This window comes from Prionailurus bengalensis, chromosome A3 (assembly GCF_016509475.1).
Source record: "Prionailurus bengalensis isolate Pbe53 chromosome A3, Fcat_Pben_1.1_paternal_pri, whole genome shotgun sequence".
Lineage (NCBI taxonomy): Eukaryota > Metazoa > Chordata > Mammalia > Carnivora > Felidae > Prionailurus > Prionailurus bengalensis.
The window spans coordinates 32079297-32101242 of record NC_057354.1 but is presented as its reverse complement, the minus strand read 5'-3'; the positions used below and the strand labels follow the sequence as shown (position 1 = coordinate 32101242).

Below are 21946 nucleotides of genomic sequence, written 5' to 3'. Positions count from 1 at the left end.
GTGGTAGCAGCCAACATTTCCTGCATCATGCCATATGCCAGGCACTATTCTAAGTGTCTTGCTTACTCATATCATCCTCATAACAACCCAGTGAGGCAGGTATCCTTATTTTGCTGATGAACTTGAGGTCCAGAGAGGGGAAAACAACTTGTCCAAAGTCATACCTTTACTTAGTAACAGAGTCAGAACCCTGTCTTCTTACAGAGTAGAAATCAGACAGGCCCTGAGGGTCCAGGGATCTGTCTGGACCGGCCCAGATGTTCTGATTTTCAGTCCAGAGTGCTTCCCATGATCCAGGCTCTCCTTGGCCCTGAAAAGTGACCCTTGGCTTGCTATTCCCAGAGCTTTCCAGATAATAAGGTTTAAAAAGTAATGTCTTATGATCATTTTTGAAACAGCTTCTTCAAGTCTACTTAAACTTTCTTTAGCCTGGGGGAATAGATGTCTTTTCTTGAGCTCTTTCACTTTATATCCTGGACGTTCTTTTACTTAAAGTTTTGCTTTTTTTTTTTTCTTTTTCCTATTCTGCACCCAGAGACAAACAAATCCTAGTGCTATCCTCTCAAATTTATTTTTATTTATTTAATTTATTTTCTTTTAATTTACATCCAAGTTACTTATGCAACAATGATTTCAGGAGTAGATTCGTATTAAGGAATGCCCCTTACCCATTTAGCCCATCCCCCTCCCACAACCCCTCCAGTAACCCTCTGTTTGTTCTCCATATTTAAGAGTCTCTTACTGGAAGGGGCGCCTGGGTGGCTCAGTCGGTTGAGCATCCAACTTCGACTCAGGTCATGATCTCACAGTTTGTGGGTTTGAGCCCTGCGTTGGGCTCTGTGCTAAGAGCTCAGAGCCTGGAGCCTGCTTTGGATTCTATGTCTCCCTCTCTCTCTGCCCATCCCCCACTCATGCTCTGTCTCTCTCTGTCTCAAAAATAAATAAACATTAAAAAATTTTTTTAAAAAGAAAAATAAAGAGTCTCATGTTTTGTCCCCTTCCCTATTTTTATAGTATTTTTGCTTCCCTTCCCTTATGTTCATCTGTTTTGTATCTTAAAGTCCTCATGTGAGTAAAGTCCTATGATATTTGTCTTTCTCTGACTAATTTCACTTAGCATAATACCCTCTAGTTCCATCCACATAGTCAAATTTACTTTAAAGAATGGATTCGAAAGTCACACTCCACCCTGAGATGCCCAAAGGAAGCTAACAACATGAAGCTTTGGTCTCAGATGAATCTTTTATTGTTTCAAACCAAGACAAACATATTTTTTCAAAGATGATAGCACAATCATTGTCACAAGCATGTTAATATGTCTATTTTGCAAGAAAGGATATGCTACAAGTCATGCTATTCATATTTTCAATAGCATTCTGGCAAAAATTAAAGCATTTCCAAATTGTGTCAAACATTTAATGAATAGTGAATTCTACTTTCTGCTCTTGGGTAAATAAATGGTGTCTTTCAGTGAAGTGAGTGGAAAATAGATAATGTGAGAGTTGCTTCTTTAAAACTGCCCTTTGCTCCAACAACCATCAGCCTCTTCGGTTGCCACTGAACTTCTCAGCTATTTTCTGTAGTTCCAAATCCATTGCAGCCAAGTTTTCAAGTTCCTTTTCCTAGAAAATACAGAAAAGTGGAGGCATGAGGTCTCAGATCAATTAGTTTTATTGTAGTTTGAAGGAGTATGAACAGAAAGGGGAATATTTGATATGTTAGAAGTCATACGAGACACCCTACCATCAGTGGTGCTCAAAGTGTGGTCCCCTCACCAGAAGCATCAGCATCTCCAAGGAACTTGTCAGAAATTCAGATTCTTGGGCCTCACCCAAGGACCTACTCAATCAGAAACCCTGAAGGCTAGGAATCTCTTGAGATTCTTATGCACGTTCAAGTTTGAGAAACACCAACCAACATAATATTAGGAAAAAATCATTGTTCAGGCTGGTACAGTTCTGATAATGTTAACTCTCCAAGATGTAAACTAATTGTTATAGTCCAGTAGCTGATAACAAAATGGGGTGATATCTTTAGCTGATAGACTAAAATGGGGTGCCTGGGTGACTGGGTTAAGCGACTGACTTCAGCTCAGGTCATGATCTCATGGCTTGTGGGTTCAAGCCCTGCTCTCGGGCTCTGTGCTGACAGCTCAGAGTCTGGATGGAGCCTGCTTCACATTCTTTGTTTCCCTCTCTCTCTGCCCCTCCCCCACTCATGCTCTTTCTCTGTCTCTCAAAAATAAACGTTTAAAAAATTAAAAACTGGGGCGCCTGGGTGGCGCAGTCGGTTAGGCGTCCGACTTTGGCCAGGTCACGATCTTGCGGTCCGTGAGTTCGAGCCCCGCGTCGGGCTCTGGGCTGATGGCTCAGAGCCTGGAGCCTGTTTCTGATTCTGTGTCTCCCTCTCTCTCTGCCCCTCCCCCGTTCATGCTCTGTCTCTCTCTGTCCCAAAAATAAATAAACGTTGAAAAAAAAATTTAAAAAATTAAAAACTAAGATAGACTAAAGCAATTAATTTCTATATCATCTGTTCTTTCTTCCCCTGGGAAATAGTGGTGAAAAGTTAAATGACCAAGAAGACACCAAAATAGTGGTTGTCAACCTTGACTGAACAATGACTGGGAGCTTTGAAAAATCCTCATGCCCACGTAGTACCCAGTACCAAATACACAGAATCCCTGGAGGTGGGTCCAAACATCAGTAATTACTCAAGCCTTGCAGGTGATTCCAATGTGCAGCAAAGGTTGAGAAGCACTGCAGTAGAGTGAGTGCACAGGGATATGGACAATGGACTCAAACCCAGAGGTTATCTCCACTCTCTTATGGGGGTAGATTCTCATGGTAATTGATTCCCACCAATTTCTCCACATTAATATCAGATAGTCTTGAACATACCAACATTAACCATCTTAAATTAATTTTAAGCAAAAGCCCCACACTGTACCTCTTCCTCTGTCAGAACTCCCTGGCCGGCCCTGTCCTTTTCATTTTCTGCTGCATGGCGTGGGCTCATCTGCTCCTCAGAGTCATAAAAGTCTGGAAATTCAGCTGACTTCTTCTTGTAGTGAAGGAGCTGGTCCAGTTCAGCCACTCTGTCATACTGCCTTTTCAGATCCAGTTTGGGGGGGAGATTTCTCTTCTCATAGCCCCAGTTCACGTCCTCTTCGAAGGGCTTTTTCTCCCACAAGTCATAGTTGTATTCTGGGAAGAAGTTCTTCTCATTCAAGGTCAGCCCATTTTCTTCTTCACCCTCAAGAAAATTGTCATCCATGTTGTCTTTTCTCTCAAAATGACTGCTCCTCCACTGAGAAGGGTCATAGTATGTGTTGAGCAGCTCCCCTAATCTCTTCCTCTTGTCAGTGGTGTGAAGGGGAGTATACTGTTTGCCTTGAAGCCTAGCTTCTTCCCTGCTCTCTTTAGCATCTTCCAGGTCCTCCTGCTGCTGCCACTTCCCTTGGGCTCCTTCTTCACCATAGTTGAGGTAATTTCTGTCCTGCTCTTTCCACTCGCCTTGTGGATGCCTCCTTGCCTTGTCCATCTGGCTTTCTTGAACACGGTAGTGTCCTTCACCCAAGAACCGTTTTTCTTGTTTATTGTCTGGAATGGAATATGCACCTGGTTCCCCTCCTCTGGTTCTATAGTGGTGTCCCCCTTCTCGGACCCTCTCTTCCTCACTTTCTTCATTATATCCATGTGCCATCTTGTCAAGCTCTGAGCTAGGGCCATTTCTCTTGTCCTCCTCCTGGCTCTCCTCACTGGGAGGTCTTGGAGCCCTGTAGTCCTCACTTCCTCTGCTGCCATATTGTCCCTGCTCCAGGTCCTCAGGAGCCTGGACAGCTGGGTAACTCCTCACTTCTTCCCCATATTCAGGTTCTTCTTCCTCTGAAGCCCTGTAGTGGGCTGGATGATGGTCCCTCCTTTCCCCTACAGTGGACATGCCCACGTTTGACTCCGATTCCTCACGAAAGTGTCCCCTCTCATCGGAAGGAGGTTTCCCTTCTTGAGAGGACCTGTCAGGCCTGCTCCTCCCATGGTGGTGTCTTGGCTTCCAGCGTCGTTTGTCCACCTCAGGGCCAGCATCTTCCTGACTTTCCTCAGATTCTTCCTGGCTCCCAACTTGGTTTTTAGACTCTTGAAGGTGTTTCTCCTGGCTTCTTGTGTCCTCACGACTCTCCTGGCTACTCCTCTCTCGACTGTGTGTCATCTCCTCAGGCGGCCCAGCAGAGTGTATACCATATCTGGCAACTAACTCCTCTTTTTTCTTAGCAGTAGCCTGGTTTCTTTTGTTGAGAAAGGCATTTTGTGTCTCTTCTGGCTCTTCCAGGTTTTTCTCTTCACTGCCATCTTTCCCATGCTCCCTTTTCTGGTATTTCTCTCCCTCCTCTTCCTTCCTGTCCTCTTCCTCGGTTTTCTCAGAATGGTGTGTCTTTGCTTCTTTGGAGACTTGACTGTTAGAGGGGTAGAGGCCTCCTTGGGGTTCACCTGCTTCTTCTCGGCTATGCCCACCTCCCGCTGTGTCTGCCATTGTCAGGCCTTGGGTATCCTCCCCTGGGGTTCTTGTTTCCTCCCTACCAGAAGGCCTGTGGGCTTCTGAGGCATCAGCTGGGTTTCTTAACAACCTTACTTCAAATCGTGTGTTTTCATTTTCATTTTTCTCTTCATCTTTGACCTCTTTTCTACCTATCATGAAAATAAAAAAGCATAAGCATAACTTCAGAATTGCTTGTGGTTCAACAAGCACCAGCCACAGTGATCACTGCAAAACGTAAGGACCTGAAAAATCACTTGAGTAATTGTTTGAAGTTTATTTTTGAGAGAGATAGAGTGAGTGGGGGAGGGGCAGAGAGAGCAGGAGAGAGAGAATCTCACTGTCAGCGTGGATCCCTGATGTGGGGCCCGAACCCACCAACCTCAAGATCATGACCTGAGCCAAAACCAAGCGTTGAATCCTCAACCAACTGAACCATTCAGGCACCCCACTTGGGTAATTTTTTAAGTTAATGAAAAATATCCTCAGATTACTTTTGAAAGCAAACGGTATGAAAGCTCCTTGGCTGTGTTAAATCTAATAATAACTCTTTCTATTTTTACTTTTTTCATAGCACCCAACCAGCATTTCTCAGTACTATTAATGATAAAATGGAAATCCAAATAGAGATTTATGAAATGTTAGACTTTAGAGCCAGAAGAAACCTTTGAATTCATCTTGTTCAACCTCCTCTTTTTGCAGACAAAGACAGTGAAATTCAGAAAGGTGTATTTAGGGACCCTTCTTTCTATATTGGCTGTAAGATCTAAAAAATTAGCATTATGTAAATAGCTCTAACTAGAATCCAGCTAAATGAAGTTAAATAGCCAAAGGGAAACATCAGGATTCAAAGGAGGATGTAAAATTTTAAATTATTAGTTTATCAGCCTTTTTTTTTATTCAATCAACTGTGTAGACCCAAGGTAGCAGTAAGTGACAATATAACTTACTAACTGTTGACAAGAAGTGGGTATATTTCTTCCCTTAGAAAACTGTACAGCAGTAGAAAGAACCATTTCTTCCATCACTTGGGTCCTATCTGCCCAATATATTCTCAGATGTTCAAGATGAAAATCAGTATACTGAGTTATCTTTGTGTTTCATTAGTCAACAGTAGATGGTATACCTGGTATTTCAATTGAATGTGTTCTATCTTTTCCAGATGTCAGTAGCTCTTTTACTAAATCCTCCTTAATTCAGGGGAGTCCCATGAGAGGAGATATGCAGCTAACGCTGTCTGAATGATAGCTGGAAGGCCTTGAATTTCAACTTGTCACTGAGTTCAGACAGAACTCCTGAAGCCCAAGCCTCTCCTAACTCTGGGGCTACATCTGCACTGTCCCACTGTGCTATCAGCCTTTGGTGGCTACTCAGTATTTGAAATGCGGCTGATCCAAACTGAGATGAGCTATAAGTGTAAGATGCCTACCAGATTTCTAAGACTTTGTATGAAAAAAAAAGCAAAACATCTCAATTTTTCATATTGATTATATATTGAAATAATACTTGGGATGTATTGGATAATATATATTATAAATACACTAGGTGTGGGGGCACCTGACAGGCTCGGTTGGAAGAGCATGCAACTCTTGATCTCGGGGTCATGAGTTTGAGCCCCATGTTAGACATAGAGATTACTTAAAAAAAACTTTAATAAAATAAATAAATCTATTGGTTGTATAAGAATTATATATTGAATAAAATGTATTAGATAAAAATAAAATATATTATGAATATTAATTTCACCTGTCTCTTTTTACTTTTTTAATGTGGCCACTAAGAAATTTGAAATTATATTTGTGGTTCACATTATATTTCTACAAAACAGTACTGATGAGTCATTTTGAACTGACGTTTGCAAAATTGGGTCTTTGTAAAAATGTCGAAAAAATAGCAAGATGGTCTGTACCTCTCTGCTTAAAGCCCAGCCTGGCATGATAACATTCTCATGTTTTATGAATCAACTGAAATGTCAATGTGAAAGGTGTCACACCCAGACACCTAAGAGCTGGTGCCTTTCCAGTGATTTTGTCTTTTAAGAACCAGTGCAACATTGAGGCAGGTGAGGTTGTCCAAGTAGGCATAGGTAAGCAAGGAGGCTTTGGGCAGAGACTGACATCATTCTGAGAGTCAGATGACATAACCCTGATCAGACAGGATCTCAGCTTTCCAGGGCAGGGGCTGTGTCACCCCTTTCCTACTGCCTACTGGTCAGGAACAGAAGTATTTTTCTTTTTCCCCAGTTATATGTGTGCTCCCTGTAGCAGCTTGTGACTGAGGCTTAGCACTTCCTCCTAAATTTAGCTTTAAGTCCCCACAGGTGAGATCAGAGTACTGTGATTAGCAGCACATAGTCACTGTCAATCTGTAAAACCAAGGTGTGAAGCCCATCCTTACTTTCAAGTAAAAATGGGGGAAATGTACCTTCCATCCCTAACTTTCATGTTGCAAGGATAACCAGATTAACCTGGACAAATTGATTCTCGTACCTATTAAGAAATGGACTATGTATTCCCGGAGGTCTCTTCAAGCCACAAACAGTGATTCTCTTCCACTCTCCCAGTGCTCATTTACTCAGTAAGCGTATGCTTGCTCCACAGACATGCTGAAGAGAGTGGGGAGTGGAGATGGAGATGAGCTACAGGTGGGAGGGAGAATTCATCCATCCAGCTGGCCAAAACCTCTACTGGTCTTCTGATCAGCTTAAGACATATCAGCAGGAGAGAAAACTAGAATCGGGCAGAAGCCACAAACTAGTAACCCAGAGGTGAGTTCTTTTTGGCCTAAATAGCATTTTTAGCAATTTTAAATTCAGAGGCAATACTCAAATACCAGGAGATATTGCTTACAAATCCAAATTTTCACTTCTCTTGAAAAATCCCAAATCTGATAATAAAGTCTATATTTCTCGGTTGGAGCAGAAAAATATCTCCCCCTGTACCCTCACCCCCTCCAGAACGGACATGTATCTTCCAGTCTGTGAGTTACTTCCTATTCTGCCTTATTCCTTATGCTATCTGTCTGGCCCTGGCTGATGTCTGAGTCTGCAACCCAGAGGAGCTCTTAAACCCTTGTGTAGTTCTTGGGTGCAGTGTCACCAGGGTCCTGTTAGACATGAGTCATTAGATTTTAACTAGTTTCCCTGAGGCTGTCTCAAAGGACATCAAAAGACCCCAGGGCACAGTCAGTGATAAGGGGAGGCTAGAATTGCCATGGCCACAAAGTAAGGGCTGAGCAGGCAAGCAGAATCCGACATTCAACAGCTCTTCCTAAGCAATCACAGTTCTTTGATGACCTAGTATGGCAAACCCCACACTTTTGCATCCATCTGGTAAACGAAACAAAGAGAAGGGAGATAGTGAGATTGGTCTGCCCAGAGGAGCTGCCTTTTGTCCCTGCCTGAAGATTCATTCTGTTTGTACACATTCCCTGTAATGGCTGGAAAAGAAAGTTGGGGAGAAATTTAGAAAGAGATGTCTAGGCTGGGATTGGTAGGGAAGCTTCCTCCCATTGTTCATGGGGCCCCTGCAGACTCAGGTCCCCACATCTACTATAATTACCCTGAAGCCTCCAATGGTGGATTGAGTCCTGCTAGGTTACTCTTTTGGTCAATTGCCAATACTCGTTTTTACCATTTTATGTATGAGGGCTCGTGTGCAGCAATAGCAAGAGTATTCTCCTGCAACAAGAGATTTTGGAGGTGACAAGAAAAAAAAAAAGATCACCATTCCCAGCCTCACTAAAAATTTAAAAGCAGAGAAGGTGTTGAAGAGAACAGTGGTTTTTGGATTTGTTTGCATCAGTTTGACTTCATGTATAAAGGAGGCAGCATAGGGGCGCCTGGGTGGCTCAGTTGGTTAAGCATCCAACTTCAGCTCAGGTCATGATCTCTCAGTTCATGAGTTCAAGCTCCACATCAGATTCTGTGTTGAGAGCTCAGAGCCTGGAGTCTGCTTCAGATTCTGTGTCTCCCTCTCTCTCTTTCTGCCCTCCCTACTCATTCTCTCTCTCTCTCTCTCTCTCTCTCTCTCTCAAAAATAAATAAATGTTAAAAAAAATTTAAAAGAGACAGCATAGTTTTGAAAAATTGATCTTTTAATGTCAATGCCCAATGGATACTGCTTGCATTACTGTTCAGATTTTGTCTTTGACAGAAGTTGATTTGTATAGAGAATACATCCCACTCTAGATTCAGAAGGTCATTGCTCTGACTCACTGAATGCTCTGCTTTTACCCTCCCCTTTTTAGTTCTCAGGCCTGACCTCTACCATTTGGTAGTACCTCCCATTCTAATCAGCTGTAAATGAAAATGGCTTAAACAATCTGTCGTGTAAAGAGGGCAGAAGTTTCCAAGTCGCCCTTCAAGCTTCTAACTTCTCACTGTCAGAAGAGCAGAAGGCAGGGAGAAGAATAATTAGGATCTACTTCTATCTTTTTGTCTTCCAACACTCCCAGAACACTTATCCCCTACTACCTAATAACAAAAAAGCACTCCCCACACCTCCCTCCACCCAAGTAAAAGCCTGTTCTAAAAATCCAAACTCCGGAACCAAGGAATTTAAGAACTGATAGACATCTCAAAGACTATCATTGAGTTCAACTCCCTTATTTTACTTTGAGAAAATAAGCCCAGAAAGGCAAGAGGTCTTTCCCCATGGTCACACAGCTATTAAGTGGCAGATTGGGACTAGAAGCCATATCTTCTGTCTCCTCAGATACTAGTCTAGTCTGTACTCTTTCCATTGCATTACCCGCTCCCCTGATTCTTCCCTCATTTGGAGGTAAAGTGGAAGCTGAAGTGGAGCAAGCAGAAGGAAGGATCACCTGAGGGACAAAGATCTCCTGCAGTGTAGGACACTTACTCTTTTTCAGGACTTGGCGACACTCAGGGGTGATGGGTGGAGCATTGGACTTCGACAGGGCATTTGAGAGGACCTCGATGATGCAGCGAGTCACCTGGGGGGAAACCAAAAGCAGGTTGGCAAAAGCTGGTGTCACTGGGATGATGCCTAACCCAAACCAGAGCTGCTGTAGATAGAGGGTCGGCTCTGTGGCCTATACTGGTGTGGGATCCTTGGGGCAGAAATGTAGATTTACAGGACCATCATGAAACATCCCAGGCTTTTCCACAGAACACTTCACAATGGCACTGGGTCAAGATTACACAAGAGAAGAGAACTACCTCACCCCGCCCCCCCCCCCCATTTCTTGCAGATCCAAAGGAAAATAGTGATGACAGCTATCCTCAGGAGCACTAAAGACACTGGGAAGGAAGTGAGATCCCAAGGCAGGAGGGACGTCCTTTGCCCCCATTCCCTTAGGGATGAAAACCTGGCTTTGTAACACTATTTTGTAGGTTTTTTATTCTTGTTGTTTCTTTTGTTTGTTTGTTTGTTTGTTTGGTATGATAAGGAGTGGGAGAATCTAGAGTCTAGATGAAAGTATACATTCTAGACTTCCATTTCAACTTACCATTTCTTCATTGTGGTTCCTGTTATCCACTGGCATAGAACTGACTGCTTTGAAGGAGAAAAAGAAAAGGGAAATGACTTGAGCTGATTTTTGGAAGCTGTGTGACCCCAAACTCACAAAATCACTCCCACTCCCTGCACATTACTTGGAAAGAGTGGCAGAGTCACAGCTGAGCAGAGTGGAGATAGCTGGGTAAGATTGGTCCAGGAGCCATAATTGCCCCAGTTGCTCATGTACACACACACACACACACACACACACACACACACACACACACACACCTGTTTTCCCTAGCAATGTCTTAAACATGATTTAGAAATGAATACTATCTTATATGCAGTATAAATCAAATCCAGACCACAGACAAAGAGAGCTTCTGAGATACTGGCAATGTTCTGTTTCTTGATTGCGGTACTGATTACGCAGATGTGCTCAATGAGAGAAAAATTCATTAATCCATATACTTATGATCTGTGCAGTTTTCTAATTGGATATTATACTTCAATAAAAAATTGAAAACCTACTTTAAATGAAACCAGGGTACCCTCCTCAACCCTTATGCCTACCCAAAATGTAAAGATTTGTGATTCCCTCTACCTATTGCTGTCCCCACCAAAATATCCTCCCCACAACTCATTTCATTTTTGAAGTCATGGTTGTGATTATTTTACATAACTAATTACCTTGTTTTTACCCCCAGTCCTTTTTCTGAACAAGCTTGCTTACGCATGTGTATCAGTGTTGTGTTTCCCTTTCCCCATGTTGGCTGTAAACATCAGGGGAGGGATCTGATTCTAGTTAATAATATCATATATGAAATAGGTGTTTAACAACTGGCTTATCAGAATATTTTTAAACAGTAAATCTTAATTTATTTAAATTAAATTTCATAAGATTTTGCTTGTTTTGAACCAGCGATTAAAGTGTCTTTGTCTTCTTAAGAAATGCTTCAAGTGCTTTTAATTTTCCAATGCCATTTTTTTTTCTTTCAAAGCTGCTTTGATTCTTTTATCTTTCGCTTTGACTCTGTTCTGTCTAAGCCCTTTCCATTGGAGAAGCTCAAAGCATTTACATGTAGGCCCATCTCCACAGTTCTCCTGACACTCCCTGGAGTGGACAGCTGCCATTATGGCTGAAGAAGCTCAGTGCACAAAATTCTTATAGGTCCCTGAGACAAGAAAAGAGCTAGCTGAAGGAAGAGCAAAACTCAGACATCAGAGATGAAAGCTACTCAAATGCAATTTATTTTTAACCAGCAATCTGACCTCTCCTCCCCAAATGTTTACTCTCCAAGTCTCTTTAAATTTTTTTTTCAACATTTATTTATTTTGGGGACAGAGAGAGACAGAGCATGAACGGGGGAGGGGCAGAGAGAGAGGGAGACACAGAATCGGAAACAGGCTCCAGGCTCCAAGCCATCAGCCCAGAGCCCGACGCTGGGCTCGAACTCACAGACCGCGAGATCGTGACCTGGCTGAAGTCGGACGCTTAACCGACTGCGCCACCCAGGCACCCCACTCTCCAAGTCTCTTTAACTACCTGTCTCTAATCAGTTACACATCATCCCAGGCTCAACCTAGGAATAAAACCTATTTCATGTACTTACCTTACTTAATTTTCCTTTTTAAAGCATGACTTGGGATATACTTCAATTGTTTCAAGAAGTCCAAAGCTATCCAGCATATTAAAACCATTTGTAAAATGTTTGAGAAGTGCCTAACAAGGTAAAAAGACCCCACTATCTTTCTAAAACATAGTTCAGACAAGATCCAGATGTCCTACCTTTGGCACCCAGGGCCAAATATACTGGCTAGATCATTATTTTATCCCCCAAATGGTTGTTATTGGGAAACATTTTCACTTTGGCATTTATTCTTTGCGCCCGAATCTGTAAAATTCTCTAGAAAGAAATGACTGAGAGAATTACTCCTCTAATAAACTAGAAGGTGCCTTTTTAAAATCTAGCATTACTAAACCTTCTTTGGTAATGCAGTTTCTTGCTAATAACTTTTCTTTTTTTCTCCATATATGTAAAATAGGTGCTTTTATTAACTACTGGCATTGCCAAAGTATTAGCAGTTATCATATTTGGGAGGAGATAAATATTTTTCTTTTATCACTCTAAACAATTTTTGGTATATGTGCTGCTGAAGCGAGCACTCACTCTAAACAATTTATAGCTCATGTTTGTTATTGCAAACAGTCCTATTTCTCTGATTGAGGCACTTCAGATTTATTTTTGATGGAAAGGAACTAAGGTCTCCTTATAAAAGTGCATTACGCACCTTGATGAGACACCTAAGTTCCACTGTATTTTTTCCAATGGAATCTGTAACAGCAAAGTGATAAAGACACATTGATTCCCCTAAAGCAGTTTAACTTATTTTTGTATAAAGATTCAGGAGGCACCAAAGAAAACCCAATAATTATGATAAAGGTGAAGTAATCAGATGATAGAAAATCTTCAAATAATATTGTACGATATACCCAAGAATAACTTGAAACGTATGATATTTCATAAGACTATCAAACTAAGGTTTGATTCCAGAATAAAAATACAGCTAAAATTTTTAAAAGTTAAGCAACTTCATCTGAATGAAGAAACCATTTTACCCAGTATAATATAGATATCACGTAGTAACTTCACTTATATTAATTTTTAGAGTGCACATGTAGCTACTGTGGAAAGGTATGGATCTCCCTTCAGAAGCTCTTAAGGGGAGGAAATGAACCAAATGGTTTCCTGAGGTTTTCTTCATCCCTGTGATTTTGCTAAATAACAAACTTTGCTTGAAAGCTACCATGTTTCATTTCCAGGCATTTGTGGATGGCAGGAATGGGCACAGGGGTTTCTTTCTAGGGCAATGAAAAACTTCTGACATTTGATAGTGATTACACAATGTCAGAATATACTCAATATTGCCCTTTAAAAATGTGGGTTTTATGGCATGTGAATTATAGCTCAATAATTTTTTTAAAGAATGTGATGTCTCCATTTTAGCTGATATTAAAATATGAACCCATCTTAAAATATTCTCTTGCATAGGAGAGCTCTAAGTGTTTTACCACTATAATAAAATAAATCTCTGTTTTGTTGTCTCTAGCACAATGTATATAGCATAGCAATAGCATTTTAAGCAATTTGTTTCTGAAAATATTTAAATTAAGAACATTTATAGGTAATTTATAAGAGTGACAAGAATGTTAGAAAATTTGAAATGCTTGTAGCTTGCAGTAAAATAAATTACCACTGGCTTTCATTTTATGTCTTTACATTTGGTATCCAACAATTGCTGTCAATGAAAGCTTTATATTCATAGATGGCAATACTTCAATTCCAGGTAGGAATCTCAATCTCAGATAAAGAACAATATCCTATGGGGTCATTAAAATAGCCACAGAAAACCTCCAGTTTAATCTGGTGGTGCATATTTACCTCCCAATGGTCTCAATACTCATAGAAATTTTACTTCAATACACATGAATAAGCACACACACACACACACACACACACACACACACCCCACACACATTTTTTCCAATCTCCAGAGATCATTTCTTCAAGATTCAAAGTAGTTTGAAAGATTAATCCTGCAGTCTTCCACACATAAAGAGACACTGTCAGATATCTACTACTTTAAGTTTCATCCTCCCAAATTGACTAAAATGATTTTTTTAACTTCTCCAAGGATATTTTGTGGTTATTTTATACTTGTTATTTTCCTGCAGTACAAAAGACAAAATATCTACTGCACTTTCCATTCATAACTTAAAAATGGATTAATTTGGGTATGAAATTACCTCTTCCCAGAAATGGAACTATAAAATAAAAAAAATTACATTAAGTTTGTACATAACATATACATGAACACACACATATAGATGAACATGCTAATTAAAAGATATAAGAATACATACAAGACTTACTTTCATCTCATCATGTTTAAATAATAATAATAAAGGAAATTACACAGGTGCCAACTAATATATAATACATGGACTCCTGTGTCTCTGTAGTCCTCTGGCTTTAAAAAAACAAAGAAATACTCCATGCCAGTTACATATTAAGGCTTTAACAGCGTCTAGACAGGTAGAGAGAGAGTGACATTTTAGGAGGTAGCACAAAATGTGGGGTTTCCGCGGAGACACTGCACGTTTTCTTTCTATCTACAGGAAAACTCAGATATGAAAAGACTGAGACTCTTCTGGTTGGGCTAAGAAGACCTCTGGCTTTTTCCAAGTCAGACGATGAAGCGGGGAGTTGAAGGAAAATACCCAGCCAAGAGAAGAAATTAAGAATGTCAACCAAGATGGAAAAACCTTCCACTCAACCAACCCTTCCTCTCCCCCAGTGTCTACAAGCCAAGACTCCCGGAGCGCCCTGGAGGACCAAGGCTAGCGCTGTCCGCGGTGCTGAACAGCCCGCCGAGCCCACTCACCGGCCACCACTGACGCTGCCAGGAGGCCCAGCAACACGGCTGGCTGCATGGCCCCGCTCTCCCGAATCTGTGCGGAGAAGAGGATGGCGACTGGACCGGTGAGTGGGATGCGGGCGGAAGGCGAGATAAAGATGCTCCGGGAAAGCAGCTGTGCGTCCTGGTCCCCGCGGTGTGGCGCGGTTGGCGCAGGCCCCGCTCTTTTAAAGGGCAAGCCAGGGCCGCAGGGCCGGGAGGGGCGGGAATCCAGGAGGCTGCGCCCCCTCCGCTCAGCGCTGACGTCAGGAGGCGGCCCCGGGGCCCGCGGCGCAAGTGGGAGGAAATCTACGCCAGTCCAGTCTCCCGGGTGCTCGAGGTCTGGAGCGGGTGTGGGAGTGAGGCGGACGTCGGAATGAAAGTTTGAGGGGAGGCAGTGCAAATCTGACGCGAGGGGAGAGGCAGAGGTCCCGCATAGATTGCCCCAGCTTGTTCCTCATCTCGCTCCACGCCACCTTCAATGAGGCTGTGTATCATGTGCAGTTTTGTTGAGAGTGTACCTAGGACTAAGTCTGGTTTGTGTCGCCACTACCCAGCGAAGTATCAGTAAAACTCCTGCTAACTAGAGAGTACTAAACGGTGGGGGGACATGGAAGGAGCAATGATGGCTTTAAAAATAAAAGGTGCAGAGGGAGAATATGGAACCTGCTGTTCTTTAAAAATTTTAGTCTTAAATCTATCTACCCATTTTTCTATCTATCCGTATCTATCTACCTTTCTGCCTACCTACCTATGTACTATTTGTGATTATCTCTCTCTCTGAACACATAACATACACACACAGTGAAAAAAATTTTAAGTCACATGGCACAAGAGTTTACTAGAAACATCTCCCTTCTACTTCTATTTCTCCACATTCCTAATTAACCCCCTGCAGAGTCTACTCTACCTAACCACTTTCTGTTGTTTAAGCTTAATTTATTTTGGAGCATATATAGCTACATCTTCTTTCAGATGGCAGCACTATATTACATTGACTGTATTAACTGGAGTTCATTTAACCAGTTCCCTTTCTGATGGGCATTCATTTAGGTTATTACCCTTTGGCCTTTAATTACTCCTTTACAACAGAGCCCTAGTGTCAGGGGCAGGTCATGTAATAACCTGCTTGTAGAATCTAGTACATCTCATAAGCACTGTTCATCCTCTCTGGCTTTAAAATTGAAATAGGAAGGCATTCTGTTTTCTGTGAGAGGAAGGTGAAAACATCTTCCAGGATACTTTTAATGTGACTTCTCTCAATCTAATGAGGAATCAGGAAAAAGAAGCAGGCATATGGGCACCAAAGAGAAACAGCTCAGAATCTTCTCTGATAACACAGGCTTTGAGGAATAGAGTGAACCATCATGTGGAGTCTTTTTTAGAGAAGGCAGATGTCTGCATGTACAACTAAAAGGAAGTTTCAGTGTCTTTTTCCTGAAAATCAATGAAGCTCAAATTCTTTATGCATGTACTACATCTTCCTGAAAAGGCTGGGAATGATTTCCCCAGGACCATGGCTGCAGGATATTTAAGAGAATAGTCTTAAAAAGGATATTAGTGGAGCAGTTGGTAAAATTTGAATAAGATCTGTAGATTACATGATAAATATTGTATCATTACAATACAATACAGTGTTAATTTCCTGATCTTGAGAATTGTTCTTGTGATTATGTAAGAGAATGTCTCTGTTTTTAGGAAAGGCATGTTGAAGTAGCTAGAGATAAAAGGGTGTCATATATACAACTTACCCCCAAATGTTTTAGAAAAATATAGAGTTAGAGAAAGGAAAAGAAAGAAAGAATACTAAGGCAAGCAGGGCAACATTTGGGAAATTGGGGTGAAAGGTATATGGGAATTTTTAATACTATTTTTGCATTTTTCTGAAATCTGATATTATTTTCAAACAAACAGAAAAGAATATTCTTGGCACAAAAGAGTCTTATAAAACCTCTGTAAAGAAGTGGGTACAGAAAAAGAAGGTGTTGAGTAAAGGCCTTTCTTTGAGTGCTGATCTGGGGAAATTTTTCTACTATTATTGAAATTATATAAGGGTTCCAACTGCTGTTTAAAATGCACTGATTGCCAATAGTACTTAAACATTGCCACCTTCCAGGAGCATCTACATTCCAGTATTTCATCAATTTCCCTTTTTATCTTGCTTTCTCATAAAGTACAGGGTTAAAAATATTAATGTCATCTTGTGGCTTCTCAGACAGGGCTTGGGCTGAGCTTATTACTCATCAAGAAAAGTCTTTTCATTATTGTGAATTGGCCCACAGCCAGTTCCTATATTCAGACTTACCTTTCTTTGTTCTCGTTATTTGACAAACTTTTTATTATTTTGCCTTTCACATTTAGATCTCAATGTACTAAGGAAAAAAAACCATTTGGCAGGAGCGTTTCTAAGGAATTCTTTCAAAGCAGGATGACGGAGGAAAACATATTTTCCTTAGGAACCAGGGCTTACAATAAACATGGAATGAGATAGGGGTACAGTCACACTTTTTACCGCTTTGCCACTTAATTGTTCTGAGAATTTTTTTACTGACCATCCTTACCCACTTGCTGTTTAGTGTCACTGAACACACACACACACACACACACACACACACACACAACAACCCTAGAGTTCATCATCTCATTGGTCTATTTGTTTATGCTTGGAGAAGTATCACACTTTCTCTATCACCACAGCTTTTTAAGAAGTCTTGATATCTGGTGGAAAAGGTCTTCCCACCTGTGTTTTTCTTCAGGAGAGTATCTGTTATTCTTGGCCTTCTGCATTTTCATATAAATTTTAGAATCAGTTTTCTGTCAATTGCATGAGAAAAACTGTTAGGATTTTGATAGGAATTGCATCAAATCTATGGATCAATTTGGGAGCAGCTGACATCTTTACCATATTGGGCAGACTTAGCTTTTTGATTACTGATAATGTTCTGGATATAATCTTATCTCAAGTAGTATAAATACTATTACCACAGGAAAAGAAAAGAACCCATGGGGAAGAGCATTTCTCAGGAATGCTCTCGAAGAAAAATAAGGGGGAAATATATATCTTTTAGGAACCAGTGTCTAGAATAAACCATGGTTTTATACATGGCTTCTGAAATAGGTTATCCATCAGGGTCCAGCCAGTAAAAAGAAATGACTGGAAGGAATTTATTTTGTTTATTTTTTTAGAGAAAGAGAGAGAGAGAGAGAGAGAGAGAGATTGAGAGAGAGAATATGTGCACAGGGTGGGCAGGGGAGGGAGGAAGAGAGAGAGAAAGAGAGAGTATCTTAAGCAGGCTCCATGCCCAATGTGGAACCCACGTGGGGCTCAATCTCACTACCCTGAGATTATGACCTAAGCGGAAATCAAGAGCCAGATACTTAACCAACTGAGCCACCCAGGTACCCCTAGAAGGAATTTAATAAAGGAAATAATACACAGGAATTTAAAAAAAGCTGAAATAGCAAATAGGGAAAGAAGAGGAAACCCAAAGATTGGTAAATACAGGCAGCTGCTACACCCCTCGGGAATGGAAGGATAAAAAAGAATTTGTCCACATTGGAGCCCAGAAACATGAATCACTTGGTAACAATGGAAAGTTCTACAGGCTAGGAAGGCAGAATTTGAGCCATGGAGGAAGGGTTGTCTGGTAAGAACTAGACCCACAGAAGAGAAGCAGCCTCTGCTATCCATGCATCCCCCTCTTCCAGTGGAGAGAAAGGGGGAGAACTATTTTGGCTTCTCTTTTCTTTCAGTGTATATGCCTCTTAGTGGCTGAACATACCTGGGTATGACTGACAGGGAAGCCTGAGCAACATAATTTTCAAGGAACAGTCCCTCTAGTGATACAGAACAGAGCATGGAATCAGAAAGCAGACAGACAAATGAATGGCATATAGGTCAAAACCACCTAGCAGTACAGTCACTGAATTTATGTTTTCCCTCAAAACTCATCAATTAATTTCATTTGTGCATATATATGCTTACTACATGTCAAGCCCTGTGGTACATGCATATTACTTTGGCTATAACAAATTATGTGGTCAATCCCAACATTAATGGCAAATGGAGATATATTCCATCCACTCTAGCAGAGTTCACCAGGCAGTCAGGGAGAAAAGGTGGGAGAGGTGTAGGGTAGACTCCAGGACTGCGGAGGAGGGTGAGAGAGCATGACATGCCAGGAAAATGGCACTACCATGGAGACTGCTACCTTGCAAATGTACATCTCTAGAATTCTGAGATTTCCCCCAGACTCCCAGATCCCTCTGAGGTATGTGTTCCACACAGGCTCTGAGAGTTTCCTAGTGGGACTCAGCTTTAGTTACCCACAGTGGAAACTTTCTTGATAGCAAGCTCTTTACAGCTCTCTTTCCTTCCCTGTTTTGCTTCTTGTCACTGTTTCCTGGAATTATCTCCAAAATAAATTATTTCCAGTCATATTTTTGTTTCAGGGTCAACTTTTGGAGGAAATTGAATGACGACGCATATATTCACAAACCCATTGCAGGCTGTTTAATAGAATTTTTCTTAGTATGTCCAACTTTTGGTTAAAGCCTCAGAGTGAGGGAACATGGATTTTAAGTGCTCCCATGATCTAAAGAGAAGGGTCAGGCACCTCACTATGAGATTCACTAACACAGGCACAGTGAAGTGGCACAGTGACTGTCACAACATCTGTGTGAGGGAGAACTAGAAATGCAAGAGGGACTGGTTGGAGAAGGAATCTATTTGCAACGGAGCCCTGTACTGTGTTATGATGGTTCTTCCTACCTTAGCCAGGTGAAAGGCCCCTAGAGAATAGTTCACAAAAAATGGGGCTGTCTGAAGGAAGAGAGATGACATCTCATTTCCTGGCTGGATGCTTACTGAGCTGCAGCTATAATGCTACTGGAGGAGAGTGGGAAGGGACCATAGGGCAATTTTAAATGAGAGTTCAAGAGTTACGTGAAGATGGAGGCAGTGGGAGGTCAGCTGGAGCAGCTTGCAGTGGCAGGTCGGGGAGGACAGTGGTTGGAGCATCTGCATATCTAGAGCTCTTCCCTGGCAAGTGGACTGCATGCACCCGAAAAGGCCCCTGCTTGCTGGAGCAAGGGAACTCCAGGGATGTACTGATTATGGTAGCTGAGAGGTGTTGTAAAAGGCCAGACAGGGAGCATCACCTCTGTCAGGAATTGGTGGAGTGAGGAGGTTGCCATGAGGACTCCAAAGAATTGATAAAGGTCTCTAATGAAAGGGCAAGGCAGCATCTGGACATCCTCTGGGGAACTACAGAGGACACTGGCAACCTCTGATCCCTTCTTGGACTTCTTTAATCTTCCACCCTGTTCCAAACCAGAAGGAGCTAGGTGGAGGGGGTGGAGGGTGGGGTGGTTATGATAGGAAAGAAAGAAACCAGGAGAACAAAAGAATGAGCCCATCCTTTCCCTCTTTTCCATGATTGGTTCTGAGTCAGGCAGCAGCTGGGCACTGAAGGAGCTTTGAAGTGGGTGAAAAATAGAAGTCTGTACTGTTGTAATGGTCCAGAGTTAATGAAAAGCTGTCGTTCCTGCCTAAGATATTGTTCAAGGACCAGGAAAGGAGATTTGACAGAGCATGCTTGAAGGCAGTTGTGAAAGAAGATTGAAGCTGTTTCCTGAGTGTACCTTCCAAGTTCAGCATGTTCAAAATGATATACGTGCAATATAAGATTGAAAAATGCTTCCACATTGTTTACGTATATGAGTGCTGCAGTGTAAGAGGGAATGCTCCTGCTAGAACAGAAATCATGAGGAATCCCCAAAAGATGAAAGCAGATGGGTTCAGAGTGAAGGAGAAAATTCCCATCCCCTAAAATAGAACTAATGCAAAAGATCGGAGTTGCTTTGAGGTTCCTCCAAGCCTAGAAGCAGGAGGGAATCTGTGAGTAACTGTTGAGGGGTATGAACGGAGCACCTGGTGGAAGCACATAGGTGGTATGACCCTCCTGTCCTCCGGCACTTGTGCCAAGCAGTGGGTAGCAGAGATGTCAGGACCTGCCTCCTGTTCTGTTGGGTTCTTCCCACTCTTAGTAGCAACTTCTCTCCACCTTGATGCCTTGATGCCCACAGTCTCTTTGTCCTCTTCCCATCAGAAAGTCTTCTCTCTGTGGCACTCTTCATAGGCATTTTTGAAATTTGTTCTCAAAAATATGTGTTTTGGTTTCTGGAATTTCCAGCACCAAGCCAGAAATGGTGGTCATAACCTTGAAGTCATACCACCCTCAGGCCAGCGTGGCTGTTACTGGACCAGTCCTTTGCAGGGTGTTTTAAGGTGTTACTCTTGTGCTGTCTGCTGCATTCCCCTGGCCCTTCTCTCTGCACTGATCCTCAGGAATCATGAAATGTAGGTTGGTTCTGCCTCTGCGATTCTGAAAAATCTGGCAGACTTAATAAGCCTTCTTTGCACTAGGAGGAGTCATTCTTCTGCTGATGCTGAGTTTTTAATTATTTATGGTGAAATTAGAGCACATCAACTCCCAGGCAGGTCTCTTCTCTACGAAAATGTATTCTGTGGATGTAAACTCTGGGAAAACTCCATGTAGGCTAATTTCGTTTTAACATCTATGAATATTTTATTTCCCAATAATTCATAATGGTCCTCCAGGAGCCATTACTATTAAGTTCATATATATACTCCCAAACCTCCCAAGATGTAATTGTCCATATTTTTGTTCTGGGTAACAAAGATATATGTGTGTGTGTGTGTGTGTGTGTGTGTGTGTGTGTGTATGGTGGGTCACTTCTCATAGGTTTTATTAAAGGATTGCTCTTCACCTCTTTTTTACTCCCCCCTAGCTGCCTTTTCTTTCTTTTGTACTCAGTCATAAGGCAGAGAAAAGAGCACCAAATAGTGATGATGATGATGATGATGATAATAATACCATATAAACATGGTACTACCTGGAACTATAAATTACCAATGGATGAGCCACTCTCAACTCAAATCTTTTTGTTTTTCAGAAGGCATATTATCCTATCAGGTATGAAAATAAGCATTGGAACATTTACGGGATTTGGTCTTTTCCCCCTAGAAGTATAGTGAAGCAGACTTTATAGCTAATTTAGGAAAAGAGAAAGAACTTTTGCTGGAATATGACCTGAGGGACAGAGTAGTACCCTAAGTCCTGCACACTAAAGCATAAGCCTCCGTTCATTGGACCTGCATCTCCTGGAACATGGGCCAGTTCTTGGCCTGGAGACGGAAGAGGAAGTAAAAGGGCATCCAAAAGACCTCACTGAATCTATAGCCTAAGAAAATGTTGGAGAAAGGTCAGAGCAGCACAGGAGTTGCCTCAGGGGAGATGGTTTAGTCACTGAAAAGTGAACCTGAATCCTTCAACTCATGAATTCACCCAAGGACTTCATGAAATGAATAGACAACGTTCTTCAAAATCTAGAGAAATGGTTTGTTTGCATAATAATTCATTGTCTTATTATGATACTCTGGACACTGTTTTGACAGTGGGGATGTGGAG

The 21946-nt window shown here is 41.7% G+C and overlaps 1 protein-coding gene across 2 annotated transcripts; it reads right to left on the bottom strand.

Annotated features, from left to right (window-relative positions):
* Positions 1-1223: 1223 nt before the first annotated feature.
* CHGB (chromogranin B) lies at positions 1224-14663 on the bottom strand. Of its 2 annotated transcripts, none has more exons than XM_043602850.1 (5): positions 14442-14663; positions 10003-10049; positions 9393-9486; positions 2947-4682; positions 1224-1622 (listed from the first exon to the last, which is right to left on the bottom strand). In XM_043602850.1, the coding sequence occupies exons 1-5, from the start codon at positions 14488-14490 to the stop codon at positions 1539-1541; spliced, it is 2010 nt and encodes a 669-aa protein (XP_043458785.1). In that variant the 5' UTR covers positions 14491-14663; the 3' UTR covers positions 1224-1538. The 2 variants fall into 2 exon arrangements, with proteins under 2 accessions (XP_043458785.1, XP_043458786.1); XM_043602851.1 differs by having other exon boundaries at positions 10003-10046.
* Positions 14664-21946: the final 7283 nt, after the last annotated feature.

Bases quoted from the DNA above. Each gene is read 5' to 3' on its own strand.
- CHGB (XM_043602850.1), bottom strand. From the start codon at position 14,490: ATGCAGCCAGCCGTGTTGCTGGGCCTCCTGGCAGCGTCAGTGGTGGCC. The intron at 10,050-14,441 runs GTGAGTGGGCTC...TCTCCTTCAAAG, and splicing joins GGCAGCGTCAGTGGTGGCCG to CAGTCAGTTCTATGCCAGTG. The intron at 9,487-10,002 runs GTAAGTTGAAAT...GTTTCCCCCCAG, and splicing joins GGAACCACAATGAAGAAATG to GTGACTCGCTGCATCATCGA.